Source organism: Rhinopithecus bieti, unplaced genomic scaffold (assembly GCF_001698545.2).
Source record: "Rhinopithecus bieti isolate Rb0 unplaced genomic scaffold, ASM169854v2 scaffold_18354, whole genome shotgun sequence".
NCBI lineage: Eukaryota > Metazoa > Chordata > Mammalia > Primates > Cercopithecidae > Rhinopithecus > Rhinopithecus bieti.
Genome location: NW_016809835.1, coordinates 3,223,572 through 3,242,014, shown reverse-complemented (window position 1 = coordinate 3,242,014; position 18,443 = coordinate 3,223,572). Strand labels below are relative to the sequence as shown.

The following is an 18,443-nucleotide window of genomic DNA, read 5'->3' as shown; positions in this document are numbered from 1 at the left end:
TGTCTCTACTAAAAAATACAAAAAAAAAAAAACTAGCCGGGCGAGGTGGCGGGGGCCTGTAGTCCCAGCTACTCGGGAGGCTGAGGCGGGAGAATGGCGTAAACCCGGGAGGCGGAGCTTGCAGTGAGCTGAGATCCGGCCACTGCACTCCAGCCTGGGCGACAGAGCGAGACTCCGTCTCAAAAAAAAAAAAAAAAAAAGAAAGTAAGTTAAGACTAAAGTCTGGTCAGCTCGAGATCCTTAAAGGCTCTGAAACCAAGTCCAGAATCCCACTTTCATTCTGTCAATAGTGAAAATTTAAAGATTTGTAAGTGGTACAATTATAAGTTCATAACTGTATAGGCAAAGGATGAGTGTGCTATAACATGTAAAATCGATTGGAGAAGAAACGTCTGCTGTACCAGTATGAAATCTGCAAATTAATCAGGCAGCTAGAAAAAACATGAAAAGAAAGTCTGAAGGGAAAAATACTAATACAACTGAATCAGTAAGATTTAAAATTTAATGAAATTTGTGAAGAAGAAATGAAAGATGATTTAGCTTTCAAGCCTTAGGTCTATGAACTGTACTGACGAAATATGGCTCCCAAACTTCACAGATGACTTACCCATTTTCCAAAATGCCGTATCATATTTTAACTTCTTTAATGCACTGAATTATTTTTACCTATCGAGTGAAACATGTATCGTGCAAGAACATGATATAGTAACTAATAAATACATTCAACAAATCTGGAAGACTGTAAGTATGCTGAGCAGGGAAGAGAATGGGCTACTTATTACATCTGATACATTATAACATGCCAATTAAAAGTAGAATTTGAACTTCTGTAATCATTTTTTCATTAAAATAGGAGCCAGGATTCCTATATCCATTTGTTCACTGGTATATCCCTAAATTTCTACAATGGGGTCTGGTATATTGTTAGAAATCAATAAATATATTTGTTAAATGCATATATAAATGAGAAAAGAAAGAAGTTATTAAATTTTAAGAAAGATTCTACGTTGGTCTCAATGTTCTGAGCATTCAATATTCTCGCCCAATCTTTCTTTTATTAAAATAGCCCTCTGTAGGTCACTCTATTTTGAAAAATCTAAAACTGTGACAGATTTAGTGAAATGTTATGACCACTTTAAATAATACTAAATCACTGTATTAACCACTAAAAGCCAAAACAAAATCTTAATGTATTGTCAGACATAAAATAATAATATCTGAGATTTTATACAGATTTTAGGTATGCTCCATTTTTTGGGTTGGCTCCATTTCACAGTTTGGAAATATTTTTAACTTCAGACATATGATATAAAGTTAAAATTACCCCTTACCCACATGAATTTCAAGGCAAATATGTTAGTTACTATATGGGAAATTTTAAAATGTTTCCTTGCAGAGTTTATCATCTTACCAGGTCTTTCCTTCCCAGTGCCTTTTGACTCAGCAAATTTTTGTATCAAACTTTCAACTGTAGTATTAGCCATGTTATTTATAAATTCTTCATGGACCTATTAAAATGAAATAAAGAAAACTTTTTCTTTTTCCACATTCTTAATGTATTTCAGATAAAACTTACACAAGACAATTAAAATTAATTACATCAAAATATGCATTTTTGACCCAAGGCCCTTGAGAACTTTAATTTACCTGTCTTCCAGCGTTACTAGATCTGTGGGGACCAGCCATCACTTACATTAACCCCTTAACACACAGCCTCACGCCCCTAGAAGTCAAAGCAGCTTTCTGTTCCCATCTTCGAGCATTCTAGACATCATTCTTATAAGACTTATATAGACAATAAAAATACTTTTGGATTAAAAAAAACACACACACACACAGTCCGACTCTGTCACCCAGATGGCTGAGTGTCATGGCTCAAGGCAGCCTCAAACTCCTGGGCTCAAGTGATCCTTCCACCTCAGCCTCCCAAGTAGCTGGGACTATAGGCACGCACAATCACACACAAAACTTTTTTAACATTTAAAAATTTTTAAGTATTTTTTAAATTTTTTGTAGAGATGAGGTCTCGCTACGTTGCCCAGGCTGGTCTTGAACTTCTGGGCTCAAGTGATCTTCCTGCCTCATCCTCCCAAACTGCTGGGATTACTGGTGTGAGCCACCATGCCTAGCTAGTTTGAAGAATAACAGATTCCATCTTTCTCTACTATATTTCAATGTACCCCAAATTGTCATCATTAAACCTTTTATATTTGTGGAACACTTCTAAGTAAAAGTTATATAATTTAATATAAAGTTGCTGCTTTAAATTTAAAATAGTAAAGCTTGAAAAAAGAAAATTCAAAAGTTGATAGCTTTAGAAATTAAAGAAAACTGAATATAGTTAATTTAAAAAAGTAATTTGAAATATCATCCCCCGTTGCCAAATGATAAAATATCCAGCTTATTTTACATTTAACACATGTAAATATATTATCTTTACATATTCTTTATCTGGAAAAATTTGGTAACATAATTATGAACTTTGAACAGAGTGAGAAAATATTTTTAAAGAGCTATAAATAAACAAATTTTTTATGAATAGTTCAACATAAAGTAAAAAAACTTACCTGGCCTATCTGCAAATGAATTTCCTTTATAGCATTTGACAAGGATCCTATAATTTCCTTTATGTGAATGAGATGAGTTTCTTCAATATCTTGAAATTTCTGGGTAACATATACAAAGTTATAGATTTATAACATATACAGGTACATACATATATATTCTGGAATCAAAAGAGCTTTTAGAAATCATCTCTCCCAGCACTTTGGGAGGCCGAGGTCAGGAGTTGGAGAACAGCCTGGCCAACATGGTGAAACCCTGTCTCTACTAAAAACGCAAAAATTAGCCAGGCATGGTGGTAGATGCCTGTAATCCCAGCAATTTGGGAGGCTGAGGCAGAAGAATCACTTGAACCTGAGAGACAGAGGTTCCAGTGAGCCGAGATCACGCCACTGCACTGGAGCCTGGATGACAGAGCAAGACTCCGTCTCCAAAAAAAGGAAATCATCTCAATATAATCAAATTTTCCAAGTTAACCATTGTTACACAATGTTTAACAAAGCCTCAAGACAAACAGGTCTAGCAGGTAAACTGAAATATGGCACTGCAAAAGTTAACTTTTGTTATGTCATGTTTTAGGTAAACACAAACTTTTCTAGAATTTGGATCTTTTTTTTTTTTTAAGACAGAATCTCGCTGTTGCCCAGACTGGAGTGCAGTGGCACCATCTTGGCTCACTGCAAGCTCTGCCTCCCAGGTTCACACCATTCTCCTGCCTCAGCCTCCCGAATACCTGGGACTACAGGTGCCCGCCACCATACCCGGCTAATTTTATGTATTTTTAGTAGAGACGAGGTTTCACCATGTTAGCCAGGATAGTCTCGATCTCCTGACCTCGTGATCCACCTGCCTCGGCCTCCCAAAGTGCTGGGATTACAGGCATGAGCCACCACGCCCAGCCGAATTTGGAGCTATTACACATTAAAATCTGTAATTGTGATCAGAATATTAGGAGACCCAGAAGAGAATAGTGTTACAAAAAAAAAAAAAAAAGTTTTAAAACTGAGAAACAATTAGTTGGCAAAGCAAAAACTACAGTTTACTTTCAAAGACTTTATAATCTAGCGCACAGATTTTCAAAATGTCTTTCTAATCCTTGAAATAATAATATACACCCGGCACAGTGGCTCACACCTATAATCCCAGCACTTTGGGAGGCCGAGGCAGGCAGATCACAAGGTCAGGAGTTTGAGACCAGCCTGACCAACATGGTGAATCCCCATCTCTACTGAATATATAAAAAATTAGCCAGGCGTGGTGGCGCGCACTTGTAATCCCAGCTACTTGGGAGGCTGAGGCAGGAGAATCACTTGAACCCAGGAGGCGGAGGTTGCAGTGAGCCAAGATCGCGCCATTGCACTCCAGTCTGGGCAACAGAGTGAGACTCCATCTCAAAAAAAAAGAAATAACAATATACAATCCCCAAAAGAGATGACTGTGATCAAAGAAAACTGGGAAAGCCTATATACTCTATTTCAGCAGTTCTCAATCGAAGGTGAGGATGAGTTAGATCACCTGGAGAACGTTTTCAAACTTCAAAACAAATAGATCCTCCAGTACTGCCTGGGGAATGGGGGCTGAAAGAGGTGAGAATGTTGTTTGGAAAACATTTCCAAGTTACTCTGATATCCCCAGAGAGAAAACCGCTGCTTACCTTGCCTTGCCTTGATATATAAATATATCAAAATATATCAAAAGCTCCTAGAGGCCAGGCACGGTGGCTCACACCTGTAATCCCAGCACTCCAGGAGGCCAAGACCGGTCAATCATGAGATGAGGAGTTCAAGACCAACCTGGCCAACATGGTGAAACCCCGTCTCTACTAAAAACACAAAAATTGGCCAGGCATGGTGGCGCGTGCCTGTAATCCCAGATACTAGGGAGCCTCAGGCAGAGAATAGCTTGAACCCAGGAGAACTGCTTAAACCTGGAAGGTAGAGGTTGCAGTGAGCCGAGATCCCGCCACTGCATTCCAGCTGGGCGACAGAGTGAGACTTCATTTTGGAGAGAAAAAAGAAGCTCTGAGAAATACTGAAATAATGACACATGTTTCACTTTGCTTAACCCAGCATTTTCCAAATTTCTTTGACCTCACAACACTTTTGTTTTTCTTCTTCCCTGAACATCGATTAATATCTCACAGAACAATTAATAGCCCTCGAAACAGGCTTTGGGAAATGCTGAGTTATCCATTTTCAAACAAAATACATTCGTCATTTCTATTGTACAAACCTGGTAATCCATTTTTTGCCAAATTAAATCAGTTATAAGGAATGGACCTAAGCCTTATTATTTTTCTCTGGCTAGTTTATCAAATTAAATTCCCTGACCCTATATTTAATATCTAAATTTCTTTAGTCACTTTGGTGACCAGAAATCCCCAAACCAAATGATATCTAATGTGTAAATGGTAAGAACCTCTAAAAAAAAAAATCTAGAATGGTGAAATTACAGTTTTGGCAGTATTGCAACAGCCCAAAAACTTAAATCAATGTGATTTATGAGGAATGGCAGAGTTAAAATGGAATGCTTGTCATTGACTAATTTTGACCAAGTCAATGAGAATACAGTACCAGTATTTTAAGATCCTGAATTACTCTCAAGAACTGAGGACCATTTAGTAGAAGGATAGCCCTTAGCTTAAATTTCAGCAATTTAATGAACAAGATATTTTCTCATAGACAAGTAGCCATTAATTTCATTTGAATGACCCTTAATTCCGAGGAAACCGTCTTTATTCCCTTTTGAAAAAGCTACACTCAACAAGGCAGATCATTATTTATTTACAAATATCTTAAAATATGAATCCACAGAGAAACTCAAGGCATGATTCAGATGCAATTTTGAAACTGTGGGGTTTTGGGGGTAGGGGCACACTGCTAACTATCACAATTCCTCAAAATTAGTGACTACTAAACTCAGAGTAATTCAGCAATGGGAAATGGATATAGTCTCAAGTGCTTGAGTATACACAAACGAACTTTCTTGAACAAATTAGATAGGCACTTTACCCCCTGCAACTTCAAATTCACTGTGTTCACATGCACTGTTAATTTTTTTTTTTTTTTTTTTTTTGAGATAGAGTCTTGCTCTGTCACCAGGCTGGAGTGCAGTGGTGCAATCTCAGCTCACTGCAACCTCTGCCTCCTGGGTTCAAGTGATTCTCCTGCCTCAGCCTCCCAAGAAGCTGGGATTACAGGCACTTGCCACCATGTCCAACTAATTTTTGTATTTTTAGTAGACAGGGATTCACTACGTTGGCCAGTATGGTCTCAATCTCTTGACCTTGTGATCCGCCTGCCTCGGCCTCCCAAAGCATAAGCCACCGAACTGATGATTACAGGCCTAAGACACCAAACCAGCCTGTTATATTAATTTTTGAAAGTATAGTCATGAGCCACATAATGACATTTCTGTCAACAACTAATGCCACATATGACAGTGGTACCAAAAGATTATAATAGATATGAAAACTTTCCATTGCCTAGTGACATCATAGCTGCCATAACGTAGTGCAGCGTATTACTCACATTTGTGGTGATGCTGGTATAAACAAACCTACTGTGCTGCCTGTCACATAAAAGTACTGCATAGCACTTAATACACAGTACATAATACTTGATAATAAATGATGCTACTGGTAAATGTATTTACTACACTTTATTATTAGAGTGTAATCTTCCTACTTATTAGAAAAAACAATAACTGCAATACAGCCTCCAGCAGGTCCTTCAGGAGTTATTCTAGAAGGCTTTGTTATCATAGGTGATACTTTTTTTTTTTCCTGAGATGGAGTCTCGCTCTGTCGCCCAGGCTGGAGTGCAGTGGCACAACCTCAGCTCACTGCAACCACTACCTCTTGGGTTCAAGTGATTCTCATGCCTGAGCCTCCGGCATAGCTAGGATTACAGGCGCACACCACCACGCCGAGCTAATTTTTGTATTTTTATTAAAGATGAGGTTTCAACATGTTGGCCAGGCTGGTCTCGAACTCCTGACCTCAAGTGATCCGCCCACCTCGCCCTCCCAAAGTGCTGGGATTACAAGTGTGAGCCACCAAGTCCAGCCGGAGATGACAATTCTATGCATGCTACTGGCCCTGAAGACCTTCCAGTAGGATAAGATGTAGAGACAAAAGAGCAATCCTAATGATACTAAGCCTATGTAGGCCCATGTTTACTGTACACGTTTGTATCTTAGTTTTTAGGAAAAAGATTTTAAAAGTTAAAAAAAATTTTTTTTTAAACAGAAAAAAAGCTGATCGAGTAAGGATACAAAGAAAATATTATTGTACAAGTGTACAATGTGTTTCCACTTTAAGATGTCATCATAAAAGGGTCAAAATGTTTAAAAAAATTTTTGTTTCTAAACTTACAATGAGCTAAGGTTAATTTATTACTGAAGGAAGAAAACTACTTTTAATAAAATTTAACATAACCTAAATCTACAGTGCTTCTAAAATCTACAGCAGTGTACAGTAATGTCCTAGGCCTTCACATTTACTCACTACTCACTCACTAACTCAACCAGAGCAACTTCCATTCCTGCAATCTCCATTCAACATAAGTGTTCTACTCAGGTGCAGCATTTTAAATCTTTTATACTGTATTTTTACTGTATCTTTTCTATGTTTAAATACACAAATACCATCTTGTTATAACTGCCTACAGTATTCAGTACAGTAACATGCTGTACAGGTTTGTAGCTTAGAAGCAACAGACTACACCATATAGCCAGGTCTGTAGTAGTCTATACCATCTAGGTTTGTGTAAGTAAGTACATTCTCTCTCTCTCTTTTTTTTTTTTTTTTTGTGAGACAGAGTCTCACTCTGTTGCCCAGGCTGGAGTGCAGTGGCACAATCTCAGCTCACCACAACCTCTGCTTCCCATTTCAAGCAATTCTGCTGCCTCAGCCTCCCAGGTAGCTGGGATTATAGGCGTGCACCACCATGCCTGGCTAATTTTTGTATTTTTAGTAGAGACAGGGTTTCAACACATTAGGAAGTCTAGTCTTGAACTCCTGACCTCAGGTGATACGCCCGCCTCAGTCTCCAGAAGTGCTGGGATTACAGGCATGAGCCACCATGCCTGGTCATGCATAAGTACATTCTATGATGTTCACACAATGACAAAATTGCCTAATGACATTTTTTAAAGTGTATCCCCATTGTTAAGCGACACATGACTATACTATCTTGTCAGCCACTAAAGATATATAAAAGTACTCTAATTCTAATAATCTTTCATCTGAGAGTACTGATTAACAAATCTCAAAGTTTCCATAAACTAGCTATCTCACTGCTTTAAAGTAAACAAAATCTCCATATTCTGTTTCAAGTCTCATTAAATAGTGGTAAAAGCATGAGCATAAAAAGTCACAATTTCGATCATTTTATTGTAAACCTAAATTTTGAAAACTTAAATCACAAATACTCTAAATTCTAACCTCTTTCACCCTAGAGACTCAATTATCTTCTCCCACTAGTAAATACAGGTCCTACCACCCAAATTTGATTCTCACTATACTGTCTGGTTCTTTCTTTCCCACTGAGACTGGTCAACCCAGGTGGCCTGGAAAAACAGTTAAGTGGAGAAGTAAAAGGATTACTTTCCCTTCTAAAATAACCCAAATTAAAGTCTATTCTCTATGAAGAAACAATAATTAACCTATTCTGCAGCTGTACGAGTATGACAGAGAGGGAGAGACAGAAACAGAGATCTCTAAGATCTTGAGAAAGAACAATATACACACATTAGTAAGGTATGCCATCATCTTTATTTAAAAGCAGCATGGTCACACATTTGCTCGAATAAATTAATGTTCCCATCTTTAAAAGGGCAGAATGGGCTGGCATGGTGCCTGTAATCCCAGCCAGCATTTTGGGAGGCTGAGCTGGGCAGATCGCTTGAGCCCTAGAGTTCGAGACCACCCTGGGCAACAGGTGAAACCCTGTCTCTACTAAAAATACAAAAATTAGCCAGACATGATGGTGCACACCTGCAGTCCCAGCTACTCAGGAGACTGAGATGGGAGGGTCACTAGCCTGGGAGGCAGAAGGGTTGCAGTAAGCCAAGATCGTGCCATTGAACTCAAGCCTGGTTGACAGAGTGAGACCCTGTCTCAAAAAACAACAAAAAACAAACAAAAAAAACAGAAAGGCAGGATGAACAATTAAAATGCTATTTTGAAAAACAATGTAATGGGGAAGCAGAACAAGAAAAGGAAACGGAAAAATGTGCCGAACATTCTTTTTTATAAAGTAACATCAACAAACAAAATCTCTGACTATAGCAAATCCTATTTATTCCAATTTTAAAAATTAACAAAACAGCAAATGCTCAGATAGAGACTAATCATTTAATGTGAAATTAACATATCAACAATAACTGCCTTATAAATGCTCCTAATGATTTAAAAGACAAAACAGCACTTGCTGAAGTCTGTAATGACCTCAGTTGCTACAGAAATTGAAACTTTCTATCTCACTAGACTTGAAGACTTATTTAAGACAACTACTTAAACCTTTCCTTCTTGAAGCTTCTTTGTCCAGCTACCATGACATTACACTTCCAGTTTTCTTCTTTCTTCTTTGGCTTCCTCTATTAAAATCTCAATAATGAGTCTCTCAGAGCTTGGCCCTGAGGCCCTTTCTTCCCCACACTCTAACTAAAAGTGATGTCATCATGGCTTTGTGTACTGAGAACACCCTATTTTACATGGTCTCATAATCCTTATTAAAAACTTTTGGGACCTGGTGAGTTTTGGAATTCCTTTTCTTCCCTTATTTTTTAAATAAAGATATACAGTATTGTTTAGAATGCCATATACTTCATTCATAATACTACCAGCAGGATCTGTAGTGGCATCTGTTTATCAAACACATTAATATTTCTAAAGGAAAATATACATAGCATAACTCAGAGCTCTTCAGATTCAGAATTGTGGATAAGGAACTGTGGACATTATGTCTGGTCCAGATTACTTGGCTCCCCCAAAACTGCCCTCCTGATGTCACCAATTACGTTATCTCATAGGCGTCTTAATATTAACATGTTCAAAAGTGAACATCTGATCCCTTCCTTCCATCAGATGAATCCTTCCTTCCATTAGATGAACAGTTCTTCATCTAATCTTCCCTATTTATCTCTTTCCACATAGATTTAACAAGCTAAAACCTGGAAGGGATCCTGATCTGCAGAATTCCTCAACCCATCCCATCCCTGCCATCTCCAATGCATTCACTTCTCTCCTTCTTTAAGACCACTATGTTGGCCTGCATTCTTCTCACCTGACTACTATACTGACTTCCAAACTGGACTCTTGATTCTCCTTTAGCCATACTCTAATCAATTCTTCACTAAACTGCCAGAATTATCTTTAAATGTAGATCAGATCATGTCACATCCCTGCCTAAAACCCTTAGGCAGCTTCTAGCTGCTCTTAGAAGAAAACCTAAATTCTTTTGCCATTAAAAGTAATGGCAAAAACTGCAATTACTTTTGCACCAACCTGGTGCAATAAAACCTGGTCCTTGCATATCAATTCAACCTCATTTCTCACTACCATTTTCCCTTACTCAGGTTTAGTAAGCATTTTTTACTTTCCAGAATGTAACAGTTCTTTTGTATCCTCTGGGCCTTCATACTCGTGATCCCCAAAGCCTGTAACACTCTTGCCCTATTGCTTCATTCGTACTCATTCTTCAAGTCCCAGTTTTAAACGTCACTTACCTTAAAAGGCCTTTCCTGACTCCCTAATCCAAATTAAGTCACTCCTATTATTCTATCTCATGGAAGCCTATTATTTTCCTTTGCAATACTTGTACTAATTTATAACTTTATATTTAAGCATGTATTTGATGTCTGCCTCCCTCCTCTATACTGTAAATGCCATCTCAAGCACGGAGATATCTGTCTTATTTACAGATGTACTACATACACACCAGCATCTAACAGAGCCTATGCCACTGTGGGTAAAAAGACGGATACGCACATACATGCACACAAGTATGCAAGACATTGCTTTCTAAGATATGAGTTGTTCACTACCTCAAATGGGAAGACATAATGAAGACCTAGAGTCCAAAAATTCAAATTCACAAAGTCCTTCTTTCATACTAACTAAGTGCCTACCATGATCTGGGAACTATTTTAAATGCTGAGGATATAGCAGTAAACAAAACAAATCCATCCTTGCTCTCATTAACTTAAATTTTAGTGGAGAAAAACAGATAAAAAATATAGGTAAAAGAGCCCATGTGCTTCACTATGTTTCTGGCCCCTCAGACATAACTAAGAACATTCCAAAAAGGGATTTATCCACCAGCCTCAGGACTACAGTGAAAACGATGTAAAATAGCCGCAGCCAACCCATAATGAACATGCAGCCTGAGAAAGAAATAAACCTTTGATATTGCAAGCCACTGAGATTTCTGGGGCCTTGTGTCACCTCAGCATACTTACTCTGACCTGATTGATACAGGAATAAAATTATTGGTATGTAAGATCACGATAGGTGCTAAGCAGGAAAATAAAACAAGGAAAAGGACAAGAAGCAGGGGCAGTGGAGAGTGGAAATGTTAGGTATGAGTCCTAAAAGGCAGCCACCTTAAACGAGGCCTTTAATTAAGGTTCTGAGAACACTACACCAAATATAATTTATCCCAAGCTAATGGAAGGCAGACATTTTTGTCTGTCTTCCCTCAATAATATGTAAATTATTTAAGACCAGGGGTTTTTTGGGTTGTTTTATTGACTGTTGTAGCCTCAGTACTAAGTCACTTCCAGTTTTCTTATTAATGCTTCTTAAGCACTGTCTTCATCATGTACCAATGCCCTCATTTTCCCCAATTATCTTTATACAGGCTCTTCTGATCTACCTGTATAATTCCTTATGACATTATAATTATTGCATCTTGGTCCTCAATCTCCAAAACAAGACATGTATTTTTAAAACAGCATCATTAAAACATTGAGATTGTGCATTTTAAAATTTCTAACACTAAAAAATTATATAAGAGAAAAAATTAATCAATATACACAAATATAAATGTCCTGTTTCCAATCTGAAACCTTAAAATACCTACCTGAGCTGTTTCTGTCATTTTCTGTTCAAAATCAGCTTTTGCTAATGCGTATTTTTCCACATAGAGTTTATAGGTATCTGTAGCTTTCTTAGACTTAACAGCTGCCTGTAATAAAAAAAAAAAAAGAAAAAGAAAACCAACACTTTTAACTGTGCAGTGACCTTTTTTCTTTCCTAATGTAAGTTAATATAAATAACAAATTAAAATACATTTTAAGAGTTCAATATGACATATAACTAACTTTGATACCTGTTGTGAGGCCCTTGTTAGTCTTTTTTTATTGTTATTGTTACAGTCAGCCAAAAAGTCAGGAATTAAACACTGATTGTCTTTTCTGTTTGATGGAATATGCTTTGAAAAGTTAAAGTACTCTCATTTTAAATCCCAGACTAAGATTACATAATTACATGATAATGCTAAAGTGTTACTAAGATATGTTAACACAGTGTCGGAGAGAAACTTCCAGACAACATACAAAAATGTCACAAAACCACCAGAACCCGCTTGACACTCCTTTTCGCAGCTGTGAATTTTCCTCTCGCAGCATACATATATTTCATTCAATGTCTGATTAAATACTATAAACCGATCTCGAAAGTTGTGAAGACTGTTTTCCTTGATGTTTCTCAGCTTCCATTATGCTCCAGCAAATACAGAAACTTGTTTTTAATTTTTGCCTATTTTTTCAAGACTTAAAAAACAAAACTGTTACAATAATATAGTTCTGGTTTTATAAAAGTTACTTATTTAATTAAAAAAGTTAAGCAGTACTGTATAACCTATAAACAAAACTGGAATAAAGTAACACAGCCACAGAAGTTAGGGTAAATTATAAGAAGATAGGCATCTGAGAAAGGAAAAGATTATGTATAGTTTGTAGGTTGAAGCATATATACACCTATCAAGAAGCTTGATATTCTCAAAGGTCTAATCAACTTGGATACAGGAAGATGGAAGGATGTGGCTGGACTAAATAAGAGTTTAAAGGAGATCAAAGAAAGACAAGCTGTAGGATTTCAAGATATAAAAATCCCCATTTTCTTGACTAGGTAACAGATGGGTCCAGTTATGAGTGAGAAACAGTAGGGTAGGGTTGGGAGCTTAAGGAGAACAAAAAAAGTTTCCAACTGTAATTGTGGAGGATGCAACAGGTCATGACTAGATGAGTAAAAGTATTGCTAAGTGCCACTCAGGTCCAAAGAAAGCTGTAAAATACTTAATTTGTTTAAAGCTGATCAGTACCAATATGTAATTATCTCTAGCCACGATCAGGAATCTAAAAACAAAAACTACAAAGAGAAAACTGGGTTTACCCTGGGATTTGGGCTTGGTTAAGAGGTACATATAGTCCTACTCCCTAAACAAGCAACTTTGTTCTCTCTCTAAAATATAACTGTTTATACTATATTAAGTATATATGTTTTGTACTTTCCTGCCTTCTTAAAGAATATAGGATGCCACTTTACCATGAAATGTAAACAAAGCTGATTTTGGAACCAGAAGAAATTCGACTGAAATTCTGCCTCTGCCATTTACACTACTGCCCCTTTATCCATGGGGAATACATTCCAAGATCCCAGTGGATGTCTGAAGCCGTGGATGGTACAGACTCTATATTATATACCATTTTTTTCCTATACATACATAACTATGATAAAGTTTCATTTATAAATTAGGCACAGTAAGAGATTAACAACAATAATATAACAATTATAACAACATACTGTAATAACATCATGTGAATATGGTCTCTCTCTAAATATTCTACTATATTGGACAGTGGGTAACTGAAACCAAGGAAAGTGAAATCTCAGCACTGTACTACCCAACTAACCTTGTCTTAGAAATTTATACAGTTCTCTCATTCCTAAAAAGGGAACAATATCACCTTTTTTTTTTTTCAAGTTTTGGTAGTAATGAAATGTAGTTATATACAATTCTTGGAACAGGGTCTGGCATACAGTTAAATTTAAAAATAAATAGTGCCTGCTTTTATTATGGTTTCTAACAAGAAATGTCATCAAGAAAATATATCATCATATTTTGCTGTTATATAAAGATATAACCGAGTTACTGAGTTGTACTGATCTGTCTATCCCTAGTGAAAGTGACTAAAACCTGTAACAATTTTCCAGTTTGCTCCTATAGATTTTTTTGTTTTACTCTTTTCCCAGTTCCACACAGCTGACATTATTTTATACCAGTTACTGTACTGGAATCCTCTAATATCCTGCCCCTGTTCAAATACATAACAGCTAAATGAAATGGACAGTTTACCGAGTACCTTCGCAAGAAACCCAGATAACCAAGTTTGCTAGAATTTATTTTAAAAACAATTATAATGGCATGCTTAATATGGGTTTCCTTTTGGATTTTTTTATGCAAATAAATTTTAGTTTGTTCTTCTAATACCTGTATTTTCAGTAAGTATAAGAGCAATTACACAACCTACAGTCTTCAGAGTGATTTTTTTTTTTTTTTAATTCTTTATTTGTAATAAAAAAAAAAATAATTAAAAAACCTAAATTTTCAAATTTATTTTTTTTTTTTTTTTTTTTTTGAGATGGAGTCTCATTCTATGGCCTGGGCTGGAGTACAATGGTGCAATCTTGGCTCACTGCAACTTCCGCCTCCTGGATTCAAGCGCTTCTCCTGCCTCAGTCTCCCAAGTAGTTGGAATTACAGGTGCAAACTACCACGACCAGCTAATTTTTGTATTTTTAGTAGAGATGGGGTCTCACTCACCATGTTGGCCAAGCTGATCTCGAACTCCTGACTTCAAATGATCCACCCGCCTAGGCCTCCCAAAGTGCTGGGATCACAGGCATGAGCCACTGCACTGGGACTTCAGAGTGATTTTTAATGACACAGCCTAGCAAAATGATGTAACCCTACTGAAAGCCCCTTCTTTGCTTGTTCCTAATACCTCATCCTGATACCTACCTTTTTTCTTTTTCTCTGCTGCTCATTAAATTATTGCTTAATAATTTATATGCCAGCTGTTGATAAAGACAAGTTGTAATCATTCCTAATAGAGATATTTACAAGTCAAAAGGAGACCCATAAAATTGGAAAATTCCAAAAATACCTAATTATAATGACTGTGCCTATACTTTTAAAAGTAATTTACTGGGCGGGCATGGTGGCACATGCCTATAATCCCAGCACTCTGGGAGACCAAGGCAGGAGGAATCACTTGAGACTAGGAGTTCAAGACCAGACTGGGCAACAAAGTACGACCCTGTCTCTACAAAATTTTAAAACTAAAAAATAAAATACAGTAAAAATTTTTTAAAAATAAGCCAGGTGCAGTGGCTCATGCCTGTAACCCGAGCTCTTAGGAAGGCAGAGGCGGAGAATAGCTTGAGCCCAGGAGTTCGAAACCTGCCTGGGCAATACAGTGAGACCCCATTCTCCAAAATTAAAATAAAATAAAATAAATTATCCAGGCACAGTGGCACACACCTGTGGTCCTAGCTACTCAAGAAGCTGAGGCAGAATCACTTGAGCCCAAGAGTTCAAGGCTGCAGTGAGCTATGATAGCACCACCACACTCCAGCCCGAACAACAGAGACCCTGACTCAAAAAACAAAAAAACAAATACCATAAAAATAAAATATAATGGGAAAGACTGTGTGAAATAAATTACTTTTTAAAAAATAAATTTCTTTTAATAGCAATTTCTTTTGAGACAAACACCTAGCAGGTTTTCTTTTTATAGATTGTGTACAAAATAAGATACCACACCTTCTCAACTTACCATTCAACCCTCTCTCTAACTTCTTGTTCTGTACTATTTAATATGTCTGGGCTCTCCAAGAAAAACAAAGCTTCTTGAAGACAGAAACAATAACATATATTTAGCCTTTAATAACTTCAATAGTTCCCAGCATGGTGATAGGTTAGGAACTAAACATTTATTTACTGTTGCATGCAAAGTATCACTTCATAATATAATAGCAAATCAGAAAATATTTGAATAAGTCATTTTAAAAGTAAGCATCTATTCTAAAGCCTATAGCTAAAAGAAACTCAAACTAATTTTCTTATATTAATGAAGTGGAAGAATTCAAATAATATTTTGCTATGATTATTTTCCAAGTAAATATATATGCTGTGTTATGGACAATACAATGATAGGTTCTCACTAACAAGAAATTTATAACCTAACAGAAATAAAGGATGACTGCATGGAGGAACATTACTACTTATAAAAGACATGTATTTCTAAAGTATAAACAAAGTAATTATTTTATAACACTATGCATCAAACATTATAGGCCTTTAAGAGATGGAGGGAAGATCCTGAAAAATTTCATCTTCCTATACTCAAGTAGTCTCTAGAATTCTAACTAATTTTGCTACTCAAATCTCTACTGAGTCAAGAGGGATAAAACTATTGGCTTTTACACCAGCATATTTTCATAAATCCTGGTCTATACATTCAGCACTTATTTGTTCACTACTTCTGGCTATAAAACTATTATCTTTATCTCAAAGGTTAACGGCTGGATCTAAATCAAAATTCTAAACAAAGAAGTTTTATGAAGCATACCCTCTGATATTAGGAAATTATAAAATTTTATTTCTTATTTGAAAGCATGAAGAAAGAAGGTCCACTTTTTAAGTTCTAACATATTTTTTCAATCAGCTTTTTTTTTTCTTTTCTTTTCTTTTTTTTTTTTTTTTTTGAGACAGGGTATCACTCTGTCACCCAGATTAGAGTGTAGCCTCAAACTACTGGGCTCAAGTACCTCAGCCTCCCAAGTACCTAGGACCATAGACACATGCCACTATGCCTGGCTAACTTTTATTTATTTATTTTATTTTTTTTGTAGAGATGGGATCTCACTGTTGTCCTGGCTGGTTTTGAACTCCTGAGCTCCTGCCTTGGCCTCCCAAAGTGCTGGGATTACCGGCATAAGCCATCGTGCCCAGCTTAGCTCTCACTCTTGAAAGGTAAAATTGATATGCCAGAGACAGAATCTTAAGGAAATTACAAATCAACTTTAAGAAGCATCTTTAATACAAGATGATAGGGATTTTTAAAAAATGAAAGAAAAAAGAAATAGAGAAGCATCTTAGAAAACTGACAAAAGAGACAAAAGAAGCATTAATAAATAAATTTGTTTTCTTTTTTTTTTTTTTTTGGAGACAGGATCTCACTCTGTCTTCTGGGCTGGAGTGCAGTGGTGCAATCATGGCTCACTGCAGCCTCAACCTCCTGGAATCAAGCAATCCTCCTCCTGCCTCAGCCTCCTGAGTAGTTAGGTCAACAGGTATGCACCACCAGTCTTGCTATTGTAGGCCCAGGCTGGAGTACAATGGCGCAATCTCACACTGACTAATTTTTTAAAAAACCTTTTGTACAGATGGGGTCTCACTATGTTGCCCAGGCTGGTCTCCAACTCCCAGCCTCAAGCGATCCCTCCACCCTGGCCTCCCAAAGCACTGGGATTACAGGCATGAGCCACCATGTCCCACCAGAAACATGTATATTTTTTGAAAGCAAGACACATCTTTCACAAGAAACAGCTACACAATACTAAAAATAGTCAAAACAACTTTCTAAATAACATATTATGCTGAGTTAGTAATGCTATAAATTCTTAGGGTAGAATTATAGAAAGTGAATGGCCTCATCATAAAAAAGTGACAACTTTTGTAAAGTCATTATTAAAAGGGAAGTTGGGCCAGGTGTGGTGGCTCATGCCTGTAATCCCACCACTTTGGGAGACCGAAGCAGGAGGATGGCTTGAGAGTAGGATTTTGAGACCAGCCTGTGCAACACGAGACCTTGTGTCTACAATTTTTTTATTATTATTATTGAGATGGAGTTTCACTCTTGTTGCCCAGGCTGGAGTCCAATGGCACGATCTCGGCTCACCACAACCTCCGCCTCCTGAGTTTAAGAGATTCTCCTGCCTCAGCCTCCCAAGTAGCGGGGATTACAGGCATGCACCACCACGCCTGGCTAATTTTGTATTTTTAGCAGAGACGGGGTTTCACCATGTTGGTCAGACTGGTCTCAAAGTCCCAATCTCAGGTGATCCGCCTGCTTCGGCCTCCCAAAGTGCTGGGATTACAGGCGTGAGCCACTGCCCCCAGCCTTTTTTTTTTGAGACTGAGTTTCACTCTTGTTGCCCAGGCTGGAGTGTAGTGGCGCAGTCTTGGCTCACTGCAACCTCCACCTCCCCAGTTCAAGAGATTCTCCTGCCTCAACCTCCTAAGTAGCTGGGATTACAGGCATCCACCACCCACCCGGCTAATTTTGTATTTTAGTAGAGACGGGGTTTCACTATGTTGGCCAGGCTGGTCTTGAACTGCTGACATCAGGTAATCTACCTGCCTCGGCCTCCCAAAGTGCTGGGATTACAGGCATGAGCCGCCATGCCTGGCCTACAAATCTTTTTTTTTTTTTATTGGCTGTGCATGGTGGCACATGCCTGTAGTTCCAGCCACTCTGGAAGCTGAGGTGGAAGGACTGCTCAAGTCTGGGAGTTCAAGGTTACAGTAAGCCGTGATTGTGCCACTGCACTCCAGCCTGGAAAACAGAGAGAAACCCTGTCTTGAAAAATTAATTCACTAGTTAATTAATTCACTAATTAATTAAAATAAAAGGGAAGTTGGAGCATTTGTTCTTAAGAGGAAACTGTGCTTTAAAAGTAATAGCTACTTTCTTCTCATAAGCAAAAGAGTGGCTTTAATACACTAACTATGATAATAAAACAAATCTAAGTTTTGTTCCTTTCCTTAGCATTATAAATTTATTAATATACTACTAAAAACATTTTA

The 18,443-nt window shown here is 37.3% G+C and overlaps 1 protein-coding gene across 2 annotated transcripts in view; it reads right to left on the bottom strand.

Annotated features, from left to right (window-relative positions):
• Window positions 1-18,443, bottom strand: part of FCHO2 (FCH and mu domain containing endocytic adaptor 2) — a 128,151-nt gene that overhangs the window by 80,779 nt on the left and 28,929 nt on the right. For both annotated transcript variants that reach the window (XM_017890628.1, XM_017890629.1), the window contains exons 5-7: window positions 11,649-11,753; window positions 2,568-2,666; window positions 1,412-1,508 (exon numbers count right to left, since the gene is read on the bottom strand). In XM_017890628.1, coding sequence (XP_017746117.1) covers window positions 1,412-1,508; window positions 2,568-2,666; window positions 11,649-11,753 — 301 coding nt within the window. The remainder of the gene's footprint in view (window positions 1-1,411; window positions 1,509-2,567; window positions 2,667-11,648; window positions 11,754-18,443) is intronic.